Source organism: Lonchura striata, chromosome Z (genome assembly GCF_046129695.1).
Source record: "Lonchura striata isolate bLonStr1 chromosome Z, bLonStr1.mat, whole genome shotgun sequence".
Classification (NCBI taxonomy): Eukaryota; Metazoa; Chordata; class Aves; order Passeriformes; family Estrildidae; genus Lonchura; species Lonchura striata.
In genome coordinates, this window is record NC_134642.1 from 70,531,088 (window position 1) to 70,554,935 (window position 23,848).

At 34.1% G+C, this 23,848-nt stretch overlaps 1 protein-coding gene across 1 annotated transcript in view; it reads left to right on the forward strand.

Annotated features, from left to right (window-relative positions):
* Positions 1 to 10,430: 10,430 nt before the first annotated feature.
* ALDH1A1 (aldehyde dehydrogenase 1 family member A1) overlaps positions 10,431 to 23,848 on the forward strand; it is a 31,044-nt gene continuing 17,626 nt past the window's right edge. Inside the window, exons 1-3 of the mRNA XM_021541520.2 lie at positions 10,431 to 10,601; positions 17,777 to 17,881; positions 21,732 to 21,872. Coding sequence (XP_021397195.1) covers positions 10,512 to 10,601; positions 17,777 to 17,881; positions 21,732 to 21,872 — 336 coding nt within the window. The 5' untranslated portion in view covers positions 10,431 to 10,511. The remainder of the gene's footprint in view (positions 10,602 to 17,776; positions 17,882 to 21,731; positions 21,873 to 23,848) is intronic.

Sequence of the window (23,848 nt, forward strand, 5' to 3'; positions counted from 1 at the left end):
TTAGTTCATTTTGAGATGAAATTTTAAATCTTTCTTGACATTGATAAAAGGAGTAATAAAGGAGTAGTTTTATGGAAACCTTATCTTGAGTAAAACAACTGTGAATTTATCTTGATTATGAAAGATTAAATACTGTCTTCCACTGCCTGCAAAACTTCTGTGTCAGTGGAATCTGGCAAGATAAGCAAACAAAAAAGTAAGTAACAGTTTAATTTTTCAAGCCAGATTTATAACTTTAGCTTTATGACATTTGTTTTTCCTTTAAAAATTTTAAGAGATAAATAGTAACTTCTGCTTTTTACCACTGTCTCCTGCCTTTGATTTATTTTTGCCTCTCCTTTCTCCAGCATGATATGCTGATCATTCAAATAAATTTCAGTTTATTGCTATCATTATCACCCCGAATACAACTATCATCCAAGAAATGCATAATTCAATGAAGTTTTTTAGTACTTAGTATAATTATTGTGCATAAACCCTAGAATTCTCACTACCAAAGCAATATGCCAGAGAACATGTATTTGGCAAGCTTCAGCAAGATATTGGGCAATACACTAAAATTTTATCAACATAATTATTTATCTCAGGAATAAGAAACCTTGACATTCTCAGTTCTCATAGTTTTTCTTACACAAATGAAAAGGAACAAGGAGGTTTTAAATTTTTATACTGCCTTGTAATTTGTACAGTTAAATTAAAATAGAAATAATTTAAACTTAGTTTCAAAAAATATATAAAGCTCCTCAAAGATTTACTTTAAAGGTCTGAACTTGAGTCTTGGGACACTTTGGCAGCAGGTGACATTACGCACAAATCATCTAAAAAAGAGGTTTACTTACATCCTTAATTGCATATATTACCAGGGCTGCACCCAGAGATGATCAGAGCATTAGCCTAAGGTTACAAAATATCAAACAACAGGAAAAGCTCTCTGAGACTTTAGGGTTTGATGTGTTTATGGAAAAAGAAGCAGAAAGCATACTACAATTCTTGGACAAAAAAATCCCCAAATGTTACTCGTGTTTTCTTATAAATTCTATAACAATCAGAAAATAATTGCAAGCATTTTTTTCCTCAAAATTACAATAAGTTATTTAAATACTATAACATTTTTTTGGACTACAATGTTCCCATTTCAAACATTCTTACTCCTTTGAGAAGGAATTTTTCTTCTTTTCCTGATTTTCTTCTTAAAATGGAAGTGAAATATATTTGTTGAATCAGTCCCAAAACATGAATCTTGTTCTATCTATCTGCAGTAAAAAACAAATACACACAGAGGTGGCACATCCACAAAACACACTTCTAATTTTAGATGAAAAGTGGATAATGTCACACACCACATATAGGGGTATGATTACACTGTAAGTTTGGCTCCTTCTGAGATTTACTGTTTCTGGGTTTGCATTTGTAATTCTGCTGGCTAGCACATTTCTGTAGAAGAGATAAAAGAGTAGATCCCAAAGTGAGCATTATTTACCTGATTTCCTGTAGTACATTGTTATCATTTATTTTCCATCCTGAAATGCATTCAAAGCATCTTACTGAAACTACTAGTACACTTCAAATTTCTCACAACTCATATTCCTTTTTAAATTCAATTATTTAATTAGATGGCCACCAGGACTTAAAACTGCACCTTCAGAAGATTCACAAGACAATAGGAAAGCTCTTGACAGGATTCAGTGGATGCTGGACTGATCCCATCATCTTTTCAAAAACCCATGTCAACTGCTTTAGCTGTTAATTCTCATTCACCAGTGACACTAATGAGTAGCATACACACAATAATTCTATTTCTACCAACAAACACATGAGAATTGGATTATAACCATTTGAACATTGGAAAGGTTTTCACAGAAAGAGTAATTGGGCATTGGAATGGGCTGCCCAGGAAGGTGGCGGAGTCACTGTTTTTGGAGACGTTTAAGAAAAACCTGGATGTGGTACTCAGTGACATGGTCTAGTTGACAAGGTGGTGTTGGGTCATAGGTTGGGCTTTACTACCCCAAAGGTCGTTTGCAAAATAGCTGATTCTGTGGTTCTGTGGTTCTGTGATTCTGTAATTATGACAAAGTAGAGAGAAATGTGAATAACAAATAACAAGGTAATGTATCCAACACACTACACCTAAACTTGAAAATAAGGTTTTAACTACAGAATAGGAGATAATGTAAATCTTGCTAATTACCTTAAAAGGAGAGTAGACTCGATCATCTGGAAAACAGAGACTTCATAATGTGCTGCAAAAGTTTTATTCTATATTGAATTTTGAATTCTGGGTCCCAGTTCGCCGGACCAGAGATACTCAGATTTACAACCAGGTTAAAGTTCACTTTTCATTAGAAAGAGCAGGCTCTGATGGCATCCACAGAAATCTCCCTGAAATTTGCAAACAAAGGCAGGTCTTGCTTCATAGTATTTGTTTGTTTGTTTAAGTTAAACTAAAAAATTGGGAAACAGAGGAGCTGGAAATCCATCAAAATCCCCCACTGACATTACAATCCAAGGAAAGTACTTGAGTGTCACAGTCAATTTGGAAATGCTTTGTGATTAGTCATTGTGCCAAGCTTTTAATACTTAATAAGTCACTTTCCTCCTGCAAATATGGTCCTTTCTTAGCAGACCCAATTACATTTTGAGTATTACAAAGGGGAATTTTGACCTCAAGATTATTTATCTGATGCATGTTTTCTAGCAGCTCTGTAGGAACTTCCTGGAAATAATAGTATAAATAATAGCAAGTTAGAGTGGGGAGTGGAAGGAAGGATGACAAAAGTGAATAATTGTGGACTTTTTATTAGTTTTACATCAGTTCTGTTGCAATTTCAATAGACATTGTCTCGATGCCTTCTACTAATTGCAAGTTTCAAATTCTATTCTAGCAGTTAACTACCATGATGTAGGGAAAAGGTACTCATCTTAAGTAAAAAGATTTGGATTTTTTTCACTACAGAGAACTCAGAACCTAATACATCTGATATCAAAACACACAAAAATAAGACTTTCAAAACTACGGTAGTAATGATGATGTTGGCAATTAATATAAGATAGTAACATGAATATAATAAAAACTGATGTAAAGAAATTTAGGAGTATTCATTCAGAGAATTGTTTCTAAATATCAAAGGAGGAAGATGTTAGATATACCTCTAACTATTTTTCATTTTAGCTGCACAGAGACTTCTTTTAGATTCTCTTCAGAAGATTAAAATTAGAAAAAAGGAGGGTTGTTTTCAATTGTAAGTCTTTCATAGCTGAAGAACACAATTACTACACAGAGGCTTAAAAAGCACACATAGCAATTATGTAAAATCAGTTGAGGCTGTCTAAAACTTGGCTTTGAAACAAAGGTTCATGGAGGAAATGCTGAAAATTACTTGGCAGTAATTGTTCTTAACAATGTAGGTTAATAACTAGTGTTGGGTCTGATTCTGATCTAACCCTGACCAGTTTTTTTCAACTGATTTTCATCAAATTATTCATGAATTTCACTGATAAGAGCTTTTATTGTGACCTGTGTCATAAAATCCTTCTCAAGTAATCGATTACCTGAGAAACATTCAAATTATTGCATCACTTATTACTAGCTCCCTCATTTGAACTGTGTAGCAAAAAATACTTTAAAAATTAGTTTGATTTTTAGCAGGAAAAACAGGAATATATTTGGGTTTGTTCACAAAAAGATACTCTAAATATAAGTCATTCTATGCTGCCAAGATTGGCCTTATAGCTTACAATAAAACTATACACATTTATGAACTAATGCATTGTTGTAATAATACTGTTCTCATTTTCTCAGACCAGATAGTCCATCCAGTATTGCAAAAAGGACATAAATGTTGACTGTGATCATAAAGTTAGAAAAGCAATTGACATGTATTAATTAACATTGTCCTGTTGATGTGAAAACTCATTTATTCTAATTGGAAAAAAAACATACTTTTGTCATATGAGGACGCATTAATTGACTCTTTCTATGACTTCAATGGCAAATATTCTCTGGATTGAATAATAAGTAAGAAATAGGAGAGCATGGAAAATTCTATTGATATGAGTAAAATAGAGTTGCTTATATTTCATATTTTAGGGCAGAGATAGATTTTACAAGACAGTTATGGGTTTTTTTACAGGTCTTATCCCAGTTTTGTGAGAATTTTCTTCTTTCTCTAGAAGAAACATCTGACTAGGCTGCATTCTTTTTATTTGTTTCTGCTTGATTGCCTTCTCCACAGAACCTCATACCTTTTACTTTTTTGTAATTTTTTTTTATGATAAACTGAAAAAAACACATACAATTGCAAGTTATTTCAATTTAAGGATGCAAAATATACTATATTCTACAAAATATTCCTACTGCTTTTAAGAAATACTGTTATAATGAAATAGATAGTCTTTACATTTATATTATGAAGAATATTACTTCCTGTATCTTAAATGGGTTCTACAGATAAATGTTTTTTAAAATGGTGTAATAATTCCTGCATCACTACTCACTCTCTCATTGTCCCATAATATATCCAGTTCCTTTTATGTTAGTTTGATGCTTTTATGATTACATTTTAGTCATTATTCTATGTGCAAATTGTCCTATATACAAAAAAAAAAAAAGCATCTGTTTCCAAAAATCAATATACAGTATAATTCATGCTACAAAAAAATATAGACTAAAATGACCAGATATCCAATTAGCAGAAAGAGAAATAAATAATTCTAAAAATGTTTTTGGCATCATAGAATGATAAAATTATTTGGATTGGAAGGGACCTTAAGTACCATTTATGTGATGGACCCATGCCATGGTCAGGGCCACTTTCCCCTAGATCAGGATTCTCACAGCCTCATCCAACCTGACTTTGAACAATGATAGAGTTTGGGCATCCACAGCTTCTCTGGGCAACCTGTGCCAGTGGCTTACCACCCTCACAGTAAAAAATTTTTCCTGATACCTAATCTACTGATACCGAATCTAAACCTGTCCTTTTTCAGTTAGAGCCATGACCTCTTGTCGCTACATGTCCTCATGAAACTTCACTTTTCCAGCTTCCTTGTGCCAGGCCTCCTTTACTGATGGCTGCCGTGAGATCTCCCTAGAGCCATCTTTTCTCCAAACTGAGCAGCCCAACCCTCTCAGTGTGTTTTCCTGCAGGAGGTGTTCCAGCCCCCTGAGCATCTCCATGGACTTGTTCCAGCAGGTCCACATCCTTCTTCTCCTGGGAACACCAGAGCTGGATGCAGCACTGCAGGTGGGGTGTCATTAGCGCAGAGTAGAGGGGAGAAACACCTCCCTCGACCTGATGGCCTCATTTCTATTTGTGCAGCCCAGGATGCAGTTAAACTTCTGCGGTGCCAGTGCAAATTGTCAAAACTATTGATACTCTCACCCATCAACCCCCCAAAGTCCTTCTCCTTAGGGTTCTTTGCCAACACGGTTTTTGTGCTTTGGCTTGCCCTAACCCAGATGCAGGACTGCCGAAGATTATGAGTCTCTCACAGGGCCCCCTCCTAAGCCTGTTCAAGTCCCTCTGGATGGCATCCCTTCCCTCCAACTTTCACAATGAAATCCAGCATCCTAAACCTACTCACTGTCATAATTTATTCTTGTACTTTTGAAATGTCATTGTGAGATGAAAGTCACAGAATCACAGAAGGAGATGGAGATGGAAAGGGACACACAAAGATCATGGAGTATAGTACCTGGCTCTGCACAGGATAACCCAGGAGCAACACCATGAGCCTGAGAGCATGTTCCAAATGATTCTTGATCTCAGGAAGACTTGGTGCTTTGAGCACTTCCCTGGGGAACCTGTTCCACTGCCCAATCACCCTCTGGATGATAAATCTTTTTCTGATATCCAACCTAAACTTCCCCTGACTCAGCTTCAATTTCCTTGAATCCTGTCACTTGTCACAAGAATGAAGAGATGGAGGAACATATTCCAAGACATTTCTTCATACTCTGTTATTGTCCATTGTTGCAAAAGGAAAGATTTTTCATTAAGAGTTCAAATTTCAAACTCAAATTGATAGATACGCATATGTCTACTGCCTCATTACATATATATATTACCAAAATTTTATAATAACTGAAGAACTGCTAATTGTGCTCAGAGATACTGGTAATTACATTAAATTTTACATTACATTAAATTACATCTGGGGTTTTGGAACTGCAGGATAATCAGTGTTTTGCAAAAAGGCAAAGGAATTTGCTCTATAGCCTTGAAAATCTTGTCATTTTTACTTCAGTGCTTTGCACTTATGAGAACTTGCACATTCTACCAAGATTTGGACTCTCAGTTTGGATGGACAAAAAGAGCATGAATTTCACACCAGTTCTGCCTCATTTCTGATATGTCTACCTTTCCGCATCACACTAAGCACTGTTTCTGTTCTACTGCTATTAATGCAATGCCATAAGAAAGCTTACCAAAGAGCATAAGAGAATTTCAGAACAAGAATCCAGTGATTTTGCAAATCTTGGAGATTTTCACTTTCAAAACATATATTGGTGCTTTTGATCCTTAGATCTTCCACTTCTAATTTAATGCTCATTTCTGTCAGTATCAACTGGGGATCTGCTCAAATCCCTGAATAAGTCCCTTTCTGAGCTCCATGTATATTCTGAATTTAGAAAAAGTATTTCAGATAATTAAGATTTCATTTATTTCAGATTTATTCAGATAATTAGGATTTTTAGTAGCAGTGATATTGTCTCATCAGAGATTTTTCTTTTTTTTTTTTAATTGTGAGGTTTTATAATGCCTAGGCATGTACTTCAGCATTCAAGACTCGGTCTGAATTCAGTACAGAAGTTGCCATAAAACTACTGAGTGCAGCAGCACATCCTGTGCAACCCCTACTCCAGAGAACTTTGGACAGTACTGTATAAGTCACCATGGAAGATACTTTATCTCCAGTGTTTTAAATTAAAGAAACTTTGTAGAGGTTACTTAGATTTTTATGTCCCCTTATAGAAGGCATTGTGTAATTCAGGTAGTAATTCTGATTGATCATTGGATGAGAGAGCTATTTAGTTTGAAAAGTTTCCACATCTTTGGGTTCCACAAAACCCAAAGGAAGAGAACATCTACTCTCTGTTTACTTGCAATAATCCTTGAACTCTAATGTGCTCTGACATTAGAGGTGGTTAAAGATAAATACATGCAATCTTATCTGATCTATGCAACTTTGAGCATATCTAGAACAAAATAGGAATTAGATTTCTTTAATGGTCAAATATATGAAGGGCAAGTTTGTTTTTTTTTTTCTGTAGAAAACTATGGACCAGAATTTCTTACTGCTCTGATTGCAATTTCAGCTTTTTACAAAGATTTAGTCAATTGTCCCCTGTTGCTGGAAAATGGAGGTACCTGGACTGTGGAAACTTGGAAGACAATATAGCAGCTATAAAAGAAGAAAAAAAAAAAAAAAAAAAAAAAAAAAAAAAAAAAAAAGGAAAATAAACACTTTAGAAAAAATACAATCTTGTGCCTACCTATGGGGTGTAAAATCCCAAGAGTTTATGGCCTTTAGAGAAATTAAAGTAATTTCTGGATAAACAAAATTCCCAGAATAATCTTCATCTAAAATATAAATATTTCTTTATTAAATGCTAGAAGGGCATAGAACAAAATCATGGCCTTCAGACAGTATTAGGTCAGCATACAATGACATAAAAATTGCAAGTAAAATCAAAAATTGCTCCTGGACTGATATCTCAGGGCAGGTAGGAAAGGCCAGGGCATTACAGATGGAACTAGCAGCATGTTAGGGACAAGAATCCAGTCACAGGTCACGTGTGCAGTTATGGTTATTAAATTAAATATTATATAATGAATATGGCCTTAATATAGGCCAAATAGTTTGCACACCTAGACTAAAATGAACTCAGTGAAAATGTTACAACACTGTTAAGTCCCACTGTATGGTCACATATAAGGAGGTCTTGAAATTTGCTATGCTGTGCTTGGTTATTAATTTTTTTTGTCCAGTCTTTGAGGTGACACATAGAAAAATGATTTACAGCTTTCTTCTAGCATAAAATTTTGACTTCTTGACATAGAGTGACACAGGTCAGACCTAAAGTTCATGCAGCCATTGGTCATTGGGCAATGGACAATTGGGCATTGGTATGTATTTTACCACAGCTACTGTCATTCAGTAAGGCACATCACAGCTTAATCACAACTGCACAGTGAACCTTGTTCTACTCTTGTTCCTCTCTGAACTTCTACTATAAATATGTGAACTCAGTAGTTTTGAACTGGAATAAATGTTATGCCTTGGAATATAGAAAGCACTATCACAAAATCAGAAAACACATTACATACTTCTCCAGGGTGTGTAGTCTTAAGGATTCCTTCATTTGGCAGTGAAAAGATAACAAGTAACAAGCAAATTATGGACCAAAAAAAGGAAACAATTAGGTAGAATATAACATTTCCAAGAAAACATTACAATAAAACTATGTAAGCTTCAATAGCTGTATTATCCAATTGCTGTATAATTCACTACTTGAAATAATAGTACAGTCCTATAAATAGTTATAATTCTTGAATTGCATATCATTATTTAGGTGAAATGTGAAAGAATTGTGACTCAGAATGTGGAAAAAGTCCTAGAATGAAAATAGCAGAAAGCTGGAATAAACAGGAAGATAGTATATAAGGAAAATAAAATACTTTATGCACTAGTCTAAAATTATTCCTAGACTAAAAATAAATAGAAAAGTGAAGATGATTCATGAAATCTAAGGGTTAAAGAGGGAAAAAGAGAGAGAAAAGGGTTAGGGTTAGGGTTAGCGTTAGTTTTAGGGTTAGAATATGTCTTAGGGTTAATGTCTTAAATGAATAAATGGTGTGGAAAACAAAACCATGATTACTAGCATTTTTGGAAAAAATTGAAACTCTTCATCCAGCATCTTTAAAGCCTGCCGACAGGGATTTCAGGCTGTCCTTTATAGATATTGAAAGAAGATAATTGTTATCATTTTTGTAAAGAGTTATAATAATTAACTTCTAGTTTAAATGTTTTACTTTAAAAATTTGGAATACAATGGTACCTAAATGAGAATGCATTTAAAACACTCTCATCTGTAAGAAAGACCTGAAACCAAAGAAACACACTGATCTGTTTTGCTTCTCCAGTTAGGCAAATCTGAGCAATTTGCAGGGGTATTAACTAGAGACAAGCTGTTTGTGACTAATAGAGAAATTAGTGGCGGGAAGACTGCTAGAGTAGACTTAAGTGTGTAAGTCTGGAAAAAAAATTCTACACAAGAATAAGACTGCCAAGTTATATTCCAAATAAAAATAAACAAACCCTATTTAGACATTCTGTTTTCTGCATGAGACATGAGACTCAGAGACATTCTCTCAGGCAGGCAAACACTGTAACCCAAAGTGTTAAAGTCTGAAAATGCTGCTCAAAAATATGAACAACATTAAATTACTGTGAGCTTTGAATTCTCCAAGCATTTATGTAATCTCAATGAAAGCAATAAGATAATTTAATTCTATTTCTATGGTGTGGATCCACTGTGCATTAATCAGAAGCCTGGAATACAAATACAAAAACAGGTTCTGTGAGAAAACTAATCTGAAAAGGCAGGACATGATTAAAAAGGAGTTTCTTGTACCTTATGAAATGATTTGACTGTGAAAGGTATATGTTTTTCTTTGAATAATCAGAATAGAAAAGTGTGCTCCATCCAGAGTAGAAAAGTCTAGGTTATTGAACAATTTGTTTACTCAGATATTCCAAAGAGCACTGTGTTAAAAACTTTGTCCTTAAATGTGTGATGTTTTCCAGAAGAAAATGACAACAAGTTTCTGTTTAATTCTAACCAGATATAATTTTTTTCTGGATTGATCATTTTTTCCATCTTCACATTTTTGAAAAACACATGAAGGATTTTTTTATCACCCTAGTCTTCCCTTATCTCTGTGATCTACAAAACAAGCATTAATTACATTACTTCTAATGTACTCTGAACATATTAAAATGTAACCTAAGGTGGCTTATTTTTAATGAATGCTTTCTAGCTCTGGTGATTATTCTCAACCTTCTAGTTAGAAGGGCTTGTTTTGTTTTCAGAGCTAGCAAGTCTGTCTTTACCTTCAGACCTGCCTTCACGTGAAGGAGCTCCCTTAGAATCTGGATACCTGCCTGCTGAGAGAAAGCAATTTTACAGGTAAGATGAGGAGGTCTCAAGCTCTGTTCTCCAGTAAAGTAGTGTCTGCCTAGGCAGATTGTTTCAGCAGCATGTGCTTTACCAAGGTCTCAGCTCCCTGAAAAGGCTTTTGGTCATAAAAATAAGTAGTGTCATTTTCTCTTTGCAATGAATTCTTTCATCCAATCATATTCCTGTATGCAAATATACCATGGCTGGTTCAGATAAAAAGCACAAATAAAGCTAAGAGCTCAGTCGGGGTAAAAACCACTCTATTCCCTTTATACCTTATTTCACCTGTGTTCCAGGAACATCCTCAAACTTTTCAACTGAAATCATGGATAAACAAGGCTCAGATGGCAATCCTGCTCCAGTTATGCCAGTGCTGCCAGAACCATTAAAAGATCTGAAAATTAAGTATACCAAGGTTAGTAGCACTTGCTTTTCCTCATCTTTCTTATGTATTCACTTCAGACAGTAAGATATGCAAATTTTAACCTTATATGAACTATGGAAGACACTGTAAATCAGTGCCTTAAATGTTTATTCTGGCTGAATTCTGATTTTACACATATTAGCAAGTGATTTTCAGTGATCATTTTAACCTAATTTAAAGCACCTATACATGCATGCATGATAGAATCATTCCATATTTCACTTGGTGTGGGTGTTGTTTTTCTCCTGAAACAAATTTTCATCAGTGACAAGTTTACCAGAAAGTATAAATGGACCAAAGAAGGAAATGTTTTGACTATATTATTTTTCAAAACAGTGAATTAAAACAGCAAATTAAAATGTTTGCATATTGTATTGTGTTATAATAAGATTTAAATAATTATACCAGATAAGCTTACATGGAAAGGGATGTGTGAAAACAAAACTAAAACCAAATTAATTCTGGCCACATATTTACATTAGAGAAAATGAACCTGGTTTTGCATTTGTTTTTCAGGTAAACAAGTAGCTAATGAACTAGATATAGTCTACCAATCTCACTATGCAATATTACCATAAACTCCTTGAAATAGAAAATTCTTTTCACATAGTTAGAAATATACAGATAAAGAAGGTCTGGATCCAGCTCTAATGACCTTTGCTGGTTTAATATCATAATATTGTATCGTAGCAAACAGATGTCTTCTAGAACTTTGAAAAAGTGCTGACAGAAACTTTGCCCTCTGAAACATTCAGGTTTGAATTGATCAGAAAGGACTTAATACTGGAGATTCTTGATTAATATTCTTTTATTTTTCTTGATACCATTGCAAGGAAAATAATTTTATTTTCTAGAAACACTGTTTAGTTTCTTCTCCTAAAGTGTGTATTCATCTAAATTAGTTCTTTTAAATTCCATCCTATCCATCCTTTTCCATTCTATCCTTTTTTTCTAATGGAAAAAAAACTTTACCATGTTCCACTACATGTCTTTCTTGAATAAATAACACAGGATCTTACTTTGTAAATATTTAACAGGAAAGATATGTAGTTCTGCCATGTAGTAGTCTGCTACTGCTCTTCCTGTCTCAAAAAAATTATTTTATTATTTGATTTTTTTAGCTTTTTAAAGGAAAACAATTAATATGGGAAAAACACAAAGTGAAGCAACCGAATATGCAATACACAAATTCCTGAAAATACTTCCATCCTTTTAAAATATTTCATTATTAACTATATATTCTGTTAGTACAAAAAAGCAACCAAAAGACAGACAGCATTGTTGAAAAGTCTAGTTTGTAGTGTGCAATCAAGGAGAGTGTCACATAATAAATATTTATTTTGCCTTGACAATAGGTACAATTTCCTTAAAAGCTGCACATAAATTCTAACTGTGTAGAAAAGCAATGCACTTGTTTATAAAATCTAGCACATATCTGTGGGGACTTGATTTTTGCAATGCTTTCCTCCTCTCTTCAAATATCACATAGGATTGTCTGACAGCCCCAGTAGTGTACTAAGGGATAGGGAGTTGGGAAAATAGAAATGTCACCGCATATGCAACACTTATTCCACAATTTAATAAGGCCTCTGCACTCTTGTGTACCTATCCCATTCATTCTCACATACAAGCTGGAATATGGGATGTGAGTGACTAGTAACACTGGAAGGATCAAGAGGAGGGAAGCACTGATTAGTGCTGATGTATTAACCTTTCTGTTCAAATCAGCTAAAACCAGATCCTTCATCTTTGCAACCTCCAATTTATCTTTTTCTACCATTGCATAATACCGACAGTTATCACAAAAGGATCTGAAGAGAGATCTGCAGGAGATGGTCCAAGGACTCTATTTAACAGTCTATTTTATTTTCTATGTTTGGGATCATCTGTGGCTTTTCACATTATTCACTTAACAATATCATCTATAGATTGGTATAGCTATATTTCAGAGTAAGCCTTTTACACATGGTATAACACTTAACACGCTTCAAGAAATTTGACTTTCAGGCATTAAATCAAATGTATTTTAAACACTGAAATTGGCTTGGATTTTGAACCATAAAGTAATCTTGAATTGGTTTCATATATGAACCTCCTTTAAAGATATTTCCATTAACCCAATAAGTTTTGGTAACTAGCTAAAAATGTGTTAGTAAATATTTTAATTAGTCAACATGGAGGAATTAGACAATGATAGCTTGATAAATGCTTTCTGTCATTATGCTTTCACATGCACTAAACCCTGTAGTACTCCTTTAGTCAGAGAAACTCAGATTAGTTAATTATTAGGTTGTCAAATTGCACGAGGGGAAGAAAAGGGCTGAACATTCTCTTGCTCAGCCACATGTGGAATATCAGGAAGTGTGGAAGGGTAAGACACTCTGAGAAAAGAAAAATTATAGTTGAACATTAAAATGCTGGAGCCACTAGCTTCAAAAACAAAGGTCAGACATAAAAGCTCAAGAACATAATTGGAATATCTGGGGAAAGGTAATGAGCTAGAAAGGTACAATAGAAACTTATTCTTTCTAAGATCAGCTCACTTTGTATACACAGAGTCACTAAGTGGAAAATCAAAAAAATTACATAATATTTAATAGAAAGAGTATATTCTCTGAATATTAGTCCATTGTAGCAATAAAATGTAATTCCTGCATCAATAAGTATATTGCAAGGGAGAGAAAGAAAGCTACATGGAATATTATCCAGATATAAACTTCTTGTAAGGAAAAACCTAAGTGGGAAGAAAAAAGAGAGATTTCATCTATATTGACATATTTATTTAAAGCTTAAATTTTCACTCTTTGGTAGTACTTTAAGAAATACCACATATTTTAATTTTATTGCTCAAATAATACAGTGAGATTCCATAACATATTTTGAGACTAGTAAAGTAGCACTTGAAATGAGCCATGTCTTGAGCTACATAACTTTAAGGCTTAGCTGTATCTCTACAATTTACAGCCAAGTAAATTTGCAGTGAATTATTGTACTCAAGAATACCTGAGTGGCTATCATGATCTATATAAGCAGGACCAAACACATACAACAGTTATTCAGCACTGTGCACCACCTCACACAAGTGATGCTGAACTGCCTCCAGCCCATGTCCAGCCTCAGCCCTGGTGCCTCCTCATTGTTCCTGGCCTGTAAAAACGTGCTCTTTGTGAAATTCCCTGCTTTAGAGTCCACACAAGAAAGCTTGAGACCAGTCAGATAAGCAAGGGCTCAAATCTGGTGATCACATTTATATTTGTAAAACAGGAAACTGGGCTCATTTGAAGAGGATCGTCAATAAAAGTTTTGTTATAGTCAGGGACAGATTTAAGGTGGGAAGACACTTTGCTTTTTCATACACTAAGTTTGGAAGAGTTTCTTATATCTAAACAGAAGATAGTTTAGACCTTTATTTCCATGTTTAAAAATCTATCCTTAATAGCTAAGTTAGGGAATGTCTACCTTACCTTTCTTGGCAAGATCTCTGTATGAATCATAATGTAAATCAATATTAGTGAATTATATATAAATTCCTCCTGAACAAGCAGTGAGTTTATAGAAAGATGCTGAATATGGGATCAGTGCAACAGCAGAATTTTTCTTTTTAAACTGTACTTTTAAGTTATTTTGCAGAGGCACTGAAGCCTGCAACCCTGTACAGACTGCATAGCAAAAAGTTATGATGACACCTAATGTAAAGACCCTAATGTAAAGATGATGACACCTAATGTAAAGACCCTAACATTTCTTTCAGCAGAGCTGTGGTGCTGTTTGTCAGTGGCAAAGCTCTACAGAGTAAAATGCGTTCTTCTCTTGTGCAGCTCAGACACAAATATGGCACTTCCCATCAGCAGATACTTCAGAATGAATTCACAATTCTTTTAAAATACTCCAGAACTGAAGGAAAAGAAACTATAGAGATGGTTTAAAAAAAAAAAAAAAAAAAAAAAAAAAAAAAAAAAAAAAAAAGGCAAAGTTCAGGTCTTGTGTCTCCTTTCTCTGCTCAGTGAATGATTTCATCTGAGTGATGAAATCAACTGCGTAAACAAGGACAGAAATACTGACTGTAGCCTTGCAGGTAACTTCAACACCAAATGGATGGTATTAGATCATAATAAATAATTTCAGAAATACAAGATTTTATTGCTCTATGACACTGAGGAATAAAGACATCAGAGGGTTTTTGACTGATATTGCCTGTGCTTTATTTAAAATACTAAGCTCCAACAGTGTACAGTCTCATCTACTGGAAATCTGTATTTCCAATTTTACTGCAAAGAAATCTGCATAGTCATTTATTCTTTGGGTTGTTGAAACGATAAAAAAAAATCATCTCTCCTAAAATTCCAGCGAAGTAACAGTTACAAACATCTGTAACAATATTTCTAAATCTTTGCAAAATAAATTTATAGCCCTAAACCTGGTGAGCTGCAGACAGTCACCACAGACAACCCAGTGCACAGCACTTGCCCCAGAAGGGTAGGTCCTTTGCATTTATGTCTGAAGAGCAGTCAGTGGAGTTCTGACTCACTGACAAAACACTCTAACCTGTTGTAAGATGATCCCAAGCATTGTTTTCCTCAGCAGGTCAAGGCCGTTCATAGAGGCAGCTATTAGTTGGTACTTCAGTGTTGGCTGAATTTAGAGATCCACATCCTGTTTGTAGAAAATACTCCACAGCATTTTATGAGCATGGCTGTATGCACATTAATGAGTACAACTGCCTGACATGTGCTAATACAGCTTATATGAGAGTTTTGATTTTTTTTCTCTCTTCCCATTTTTCTTGCCCCCATTTTGCAAGGCCACTATCTAGCTTATGAAAGACATATGGGTAGTTTGATTTATACAACTCTGATACAATATTGTATATATATATATATATAATGAAGTTATGTTTTAAACAGGAATGGTATTAGAGACATTAATAAAATACATATTCTAAATTAATATTATGGGTGATATTGATTGGTGTGTTAAATGTAGTATTTAAACAAGCACTTTAAATATTTCCAAAAATGGTATGTTTTTCTATTATTCCTTTCACAGACAGATATGAATTTGGCATACTGTAACATCATAGCAGTGTTGTGTTAATATTTACCTTTTACTTTGTCTCTTTTCTTGACAATGGCTTTTGTCATAGTAACGATTTCACCACAACTGGAATTTTGTGTGGATATTCTTATAACTGACTTCATCACCTTTCAAAAATTTCCATGGATTTAGATATTTATTTCACAGACAACTTTTGTTAGATTAGGAGTTTGATCAGTTTGATCAGTCTGCTTGTCAGTCCTGATGGTCAGAGGTGGCAATGACACTGTCTGACTTGCCCACATAATGACAAGAAGAAAAATACAGAACTGTATTAGTGGAATACAGGAAGATATTAATATATTAACAGATTGTTGGCATATCCATTTAGAGATATTAATTATATCACTGTTAATGGTTATTAATAAACTATTCACCAATAATTAACAACTACTCAACCAGTTATAATACTATGCAGAATATTTATTCCCTGAAATCTGTCACATTTTAAGAGCATATGTAGTTGTGCTGGAATGATTTATTCCTCAAGTTTCTGTGACAAAAAGCATTTATCATGCAGTTCTAGAATCTTGATATTATCTTGCCATGTCTTGAGTCAGCCATCATCTACTTTGCCTACACCAAAGTATTTTCTGGTTTTCTATTTCAAAGTTCCTGTTTCTCTGAGCAGCAACACTAGGTACTTTGTCCTAATGGAGAGTGCTAGCTGACCTCACTGCTGGATTCCAGTAACTAACTGTGGGGCAAGACATGTTCCCTCTAGAAAGAAGCACAATTTGAGCTCAAAATACCTGGTAGAGTGAGTTAGAGTCTGACATGTCCCTGCAGGTGAGCACAATTGAGATCTCATACACATTCCTAGAATGCAATGGTACTGGAAGCCACTTTGAAGGGCAGCACCAGCCCACCAGCATCAGGAGGGTGGGCTCGAGATACTGGTAGTACAGATTAGCATGGCAGACCCACTTCAGCACTGACCTGAACCTAGAGATCACAGAGGGTCAAGCAGAGAAGGAGAGGTACTGGTAACTTTGGACTGTATACTTTATCATGCCCACTCCAAGAGGTGTACAAAACACTTATTAGCAACTTATCCTCCTCTTTTCAACAGCTGTGCATTTATCAGGTCTTTTCAAGGCACATTTCCTTTCTGCTTCAAGGTTAACCTACAGTTAAAAAGAAATTAAAGCACTTTGATCACTTTACCAACAGTGCCCCAGAGATGGCAAGCTCTAGAGTAGTACAGATCTTGTGCACACACAGGTAAGGCCCAGGCTCTGTTTTGCATTTGTGAACAGAGATAAGTACTTCAAATTTCAGCCAGAGGTCCTTTTGTATGTCCTAAGCACACAGAACCATCTGGGTGAAATTATGCACAATGTGCTCTAATATAACCCTACTTGAGCAGGGAGATCAGACCATATGACCCCACTGTGATTCCTTCCAGCCTTATCCATTCCATAATTCTTTAACTCATTCAATTGACTGTGATAGGGTTTGTTTTGATTCTCAGCTTCAATTTCAAAAAACCTTGCTATTGCTTTTGTTTGTTTGTGGTTATGGTTTGATTTGGTTTAGTTTTGGTTGGGATTTTCTTTTTTGGCAGGAGAGAATGAAGATCAAAGCAAAGCTAATTAAAACAGTTATCTCCAAGATATTCTTATTTCAATATACTATATTTACTAAATCCAAGGACTAGGTTTATTTCTGCCAAGCCATGTAACAGAAAGGGTCTGAATTGTTACCACCCTGTGAGTATGGGAAACTTAGGTAGGTTTCCTTAGGTCATTTAGGGCTGAAGCTCCCTTCTACTTCATAGAGAGGAAGAACCACTTTACAACAGCATATTTTTATGACATGAAACAAAGTAAAAATGCAATGTAGATAAAGTTTTCCTCTCCAAAGGAAGTAAATTTTTAAAAAAACTGATCCTGGTTAAGTGTATATGTGATTGCTCATGTCTTCAGAATAATGTAATAACAGCTATAGTTCAGACTTCTGTCAATCTGGCAGGTCTCAGCTATGAAAGGTAGGTTTATGCACCAAAACATAGAACAAACAACAGCTATATATGTGTTACTAACATTATTGCACTTCTTCTTCCCCTGGAGATATTTATAAACAATGAATGGCATGATTCAGTCAGCGGCAAAAAATTTGCAGTCTTTAACCCCGCAACTGAAGAGAAAATCTGTGAGGTTGAAGAAGGCGACAAGGTAGGGTCTTCTTTCTTGCCCTTAACTATAACTTTAATTTCAGTGCATCTTAAAAGTAGGAAGGCACACCCTCAGATGGACAAGCTTCATCCTGTATACCTTCTTTCACAAACCCTTTTTTAATAAGGCATAATATTTTTTTGTAAGCTGAATAACTGCTTTCCCTTAGGCTTATATGAGAAAAGTTCTGAAGAAATATTTTTTGCTGATTTGTTTTACTAATATTATTGATTCTTTTTATTATCAATGATCATTGACATCTAAAAATTTAGTTGGATTTTATTTTATTATTCTGTTACATTTTCTTCATTACAAATTTATATAAGGCTTTTTCTTATAGAAAATATAAAAAAGGCAAATACTTATCACTTCCCACAAATTTTGTGAAGATGATCACTACCAAGAATATTTTTAGCTATTTGTAGTCTCAGTACTGCCTCCTACAAAAATTTTGTTTTGTGAAAATCATATCGGAACATAGTACTAAAAATTGCTTTCAAGCTGAAGGTAGCCTATCAGATAATCACTAATTCACCAAAATTTACCTTAAAGTGTGTTGAATCAATAAAGCAGTTGATTAAAAATATTGTTCAAAACTGTAAAGATTTTTTTTTAATTTTTATGAGATTCTTTAGTGAAAAGTTTCAGATACCATGTAATCAAAAACATGATGAAAACCTGAGCCCTAACCTCTATATTTTTGTTATGTTTGAGGTTTTTTTGCAAACAGGACTTGCCTAGTGCTACTACATAGCTTAAATGTAAGAAAAGTGGTAGTTTTGGGTTTTCTTAATAGGATAGACAATGTGCTTAACAGCATTAAAAGTGCAGACCTAAGAAAGTGTTTCTTAAAATATTCTGAGAAAGTAAATACAAGAAACAAAGTTTTAATTTCCAGTTCACAAGTTGACTGTTACTGGAAATAAAGCTGGTTTTATAATTACTGGTTTGGTTCTTGCACATATGTATTTAATTTTCTATATTTCCACTTCAAAGTTAATCTTGCATCCAAAAGTGATTTTTATTTCACATTTCTCATAAAATGATATATTCATTTTAGGCAAGAAATATGCATCTCTAGAATGTTTTGTATAACAAGAGTTTTTTGAGCTTAGCATCAAAATGTTAAACACCTTTTTATCCAGTAGACCTAATGTAAAACTTGTAAGTTTGTCTGTGTTATAAGTTCACCAAAAAATATTGGCAATATAATAATGACATACTTTTTCAGAATATTTTAATTTACTGTACAAAAATTCACACAAAAATTCACATAAATTTTATTCACAGAATAAAATTCTCTTTTGAGAAATACATTCTGAATCATCTTCTCATTAAATCTTTTTTGTTCTGGTCTGTAATCTCATCTAATAACCTTTGTTTCTAATGTTGTCTAGTACTTGAGCAATAGTGACTACAAAATGCCAAGAAGGTCTTAATGATGTCACATTTTGAACATTTTCTTAGAGAAATATGGCTGAGAGAGTCTGACTTTTAATTATTTCTCCTGGAATGAAATTGTTTTAAAAATCTAAACACCTGAAGTTTTTCAAAGGTTTTTCTTTTCTTTAATACCAGCTATCTATAAGTAATTCTGAGACACGGATAATTTATCATCCCTAAATTAAATTACTTATAACCTGCAACTGTTCACTTACCATTCAAAATTTTTGCAGCTTTCTTTCTTAACAAGCTCTCTACCAATTCATTAAGTGAAGAGATAATATTATTCAAATCACAGGTTTGCTTTCTCTTCAATAATTTTGCAAACTAATGTGTAATGACAACTGTTGTTAACTAAATTGCCTAGTGAATTGTGCAGATCTAGTAAATTACACAGTCATTATGAACCTAATATGCAAGAGGCTAGACTTCAGATAATGAGCCAAGAGATTTTAGGAATTTAATTTGTGCATTCAATAGGGTTGACAAAGGGCTGTCCACTGCCTTGCAGTGGTATTTTAAAAAATAAGAGATTACAAAGAACTTACATATATGTGGTTGGGAACTGTTTTCTTCCAGTTTGATGGCTCTTTCAAGCTCCATTCCTAATTCTAAAGGCCCCTAGTAATAATAAAGCAGCTCACCAAATGGTCAGCATATGGAAACTAAATGTACTTCTGTAAGAAAACTAAACTGGCTCAGAAAGGAATTTTTATACTCATAGTGTAGATTTATGTAATGAAATTATATTTCATACAGTTCAAGGACAATTTTTTTTTTCCTTTTCATTCACAGCCCTATATTACTCTTATATTATTTTTCTCAGTTTTAATTATTTCTGCACTTCTAGTAGAAAGAACATCAGATATTTATATATATTTTTTTATATATTTATATATATATTTATGTCCTTCATATTTGTATGACATTTTTTCTCCTTCTCCTTTTCCAGTTAAGGCCAAGCCACAGTCCTTGAGTCCTATTACAAAGATGTAGAAAATTTATGATAGGGTTCACAGATAGTGATGATGTGTTTGACAACATGCTGACAGATTCTGAACAAAATCAATTCTTAATTTGGTAGATTTCAGCTACCTGGTGTAGGTGACTGGTCAGTATTATTCTACAGTAATGGCTATGCTATTCATATAGTTCCTTCCTTCTTTTCCAAAATTTCCTGGAAAAACATTTGGAAGTTCTGTGGCCTTCTGCCTCACAGGTCTGTGCTGGGTTTTCCAAGTCACATGCCAACACACCCCACTCAGACCTTCTTAAAATTTGTTGATGACAACCAATACCACTTAAATATTCAAGATCTAGTTCATGTTTAAAACAATTGACTATAGTGTTGACTTAGTTGAATTTGTTGACGTAGTCAACCTTGATAATGATTTCCCTGGAGGAGATATTAGCAAACAAAAAATGTTTGAAAGATATCCTTCAAATATTGCATGCAAATTTCTCTGGGAAATGTGGCCTATAAAGAAACTCTTTTTAACTCTTTTTTTCCTTGAAATTTTTTGGTTCTGATCAAAAAACTAGAATAAACCTCTTTTCTATGCCATTGTTGTAATTGGTAAATTTTACAAGAATTTTGAAATACAGAAGAATTCCAAGTACTAAAAGACTTTTTTCAAGAAATTGCAATTTTTTTTCTAGAATCCTGGAATACCCTTCACACAGAATTGTTTCATTGTAGATTTTTCTTCTATAGTGAAAAACAAATTATAAATAACAAAATATGCGATAAAAAACATCAACAGACCAATTAGCTGTCTAACTTCATGATAGTGCTTAGACTTCAAAGAAGCTTGGCTTAGCTTTTTAAACATAGCTTATTTTTAATTTTTAAAGTAATTTTATACAGAAATATTTATATAAGTTTCAAAAAACCATTTCTTAATCTGTCTTCCTTAATAATAAATTTGTGTTCCTTTTATGAAATATCCTAAGGAACAGGCTTTTCTAACTTGGTCTTCATTGCCCTCTAAGATACTTTCAGATTATGAGTAATTAAGCTTTTACCTAACACACTCAGGCATCTCTTTCTAAATAAAAGATAATAAATTATATCTTTATTGCAATTGTTTGGTGTGTAGGAAGGGCTTAAAAATCAAAAATTTTACAAATAGATTTATTTTATATATTTTTATTTTGGAAACTTTGAGAACCCATCTGTTTCTCATAGAATTTTACATTCCTGATATTACAACAGAAGTGTTTGAAAGAAAATAGTCCATGTATTTAACATTACTGGTACTAATTTTGATTAGATTGGGTTTTTTTCTCTTATTTCAACTATATGTCAAACTTACGCTAAGATTTACACATTGAACAGCAAAAAAAGGAAAAAGGCTTATGACAGAACCAATTATCGATCATGTAAGTGTTTTTGTTTTCTCCACAGGCAGATGTAGACAAGGCAGTTAAAGCAGCAAGAAAGGCTTTTGAGCTCGGGTCAACATGGCGTACAATGGATGCTTCAGAGCGAGGAAGGCTCTTGAGCAAACTAGCTGACTTAGTCGAAAGGGATCGTCTGATTTTAGCTGTGAGTAAAAGGACAAGGAGAAAAGTCCTGATTTTTACAGAAAGCTACAAGAGTGTTTAACATGACTACTCCTTGGAAGCCTAGGCTGTCTCAATACTTGGTTTTCTTCTCTGTAGCAAATGGACTTCTCTAAGCTTGCTTGCACTCTGGTCTATTAACACCCTATATCCACAAAAGACTTTTATTAGCTTTAAAGTGATACTTAAACTTCCTACAACCACCTCAATTTGAATCACTGATTCTTAAGGGCACACTAAATTGATCCCATGGTTAATGCTTGTCTAAACCAAAGTCTGAATCAAGGCCTAAACTCAAAGCCTAGCCCCATTTTTATAGATGATAAAAGTCAGAACTGGAAGAAATTTTGAATTTCATGACTCTATATTTTCTTATCACCGGTCCTTCATTAACTCAAGCTTGCAACTTGTAACAAATTATAAAGCTTAACCAAAACCAAAGGCAGCAATGTTTATTTTAAAAAGAACAATAACATGAGTGCTGGGGAATGATACCCTTGTCACCCTTGCTCCAAGTATGACACAAGAACAGACGAGAGACCAAATTGCAAGAAGATAAAAAAGAAGCTTTAACAAAAAGGATTCTCCAGCTTATAAAGACTGATACAATACATTCTACTTTATTGTCTAGTTAATAAAAACATCTTTCTCACACGCCATCATTGAGAAGAACAGAAAAACAAAAGGGGAAAACACCACCTGCAGATTATTTCTACTTATAAGTTATCCCATTCCTACAACTCCATAAAAATTCTCACAAGCCACTGTGAGAAATGATTGCTGTTTCTCTCTCCCTGGCCAGGCTGACATCCACATGCCCTCTCTCTAGAAACAACTGTGTATTGGCTATTTTACTACTCTTAACAGAAGACACATAACTTGTAATGCTCTCACCTACAGATTGTGCACTAAGGCAAGAAATGACATATAAAATAGAAATACACCACCAATTTGATAATGCCTAGTATCCTCCTCCACGTTTTCAACTCCACTTATGATACTATTATTAAGGTGACTTCTCTGCTATTTCAAGCACATTCTGGAATTAAAATTTAGGTGGGATAATTGCTTGTGCTGAAGATAAATCCTGGTTTTCTGCAAACAGTATAAAAACTTAGAGAAGGAGGAGCATCCACATTCAGGACCATCACTCAGACTGATCCAGTTACAGCTTGAAGTATTTAGCCATTAGCCACAAAACACACTGTAGATAAGCTCATAAAATTTAAATCTTCAGCTATGCAAAATCTGCTAGGCATCTGTTGCCCATTATATAGTAGAGCTTTCTAGGAGAAACCTTGTGTGGCTGGATCTTATGTCCTTTAAAATGCTAGATTTGAGCTATATTCTAAATGACCAGTATGCCCTCTCGTGCATTAAATAATTGGATGAGCTGGCATTTCTTTCTTCATTGTACAGTCTAAGGCACTACAAATGTAAAGAGGATGAAAATACAATCTTTTTTCCTACAGGAAAGGTGGAACATTGAATTATTTTTTGTTTACATTTGCCATTTTCATAATATAAAAGAATTGCTTTTCTCTGTGGCCTCTATCAAGTCTCTGTTTTACTGACTTTATTTATATTTCCTACAACCTAATAATCTTATAAATTATTTCCCTTTTTAGAAAAGGTATGTATGAGTAAAGTGCTTTCCTGATTTTGATGAAGAGAGATTTTTTTTCCACTCACAGTTTATCCTACCTGCTAAACTAGTACAATAGAGTAACACATGCTCCTGCAGATTACAGATCAAAATAGATGACCGAAGCTTATAGCAAAGTCATGTTTCTGTGTTCATACATTTGACTAGGATTAAAATTATTCCATTTCACTGCTTTATTTGTTGATAAGATGCTTCAACGGCTCAGCAGACCTGTAGATAGCCAAAAAGAGTAAGTCAAAGCAAAGTATTGAAAGAGCCACTGAGAATTGTGTTATTTAGAATTCAATCTCTTG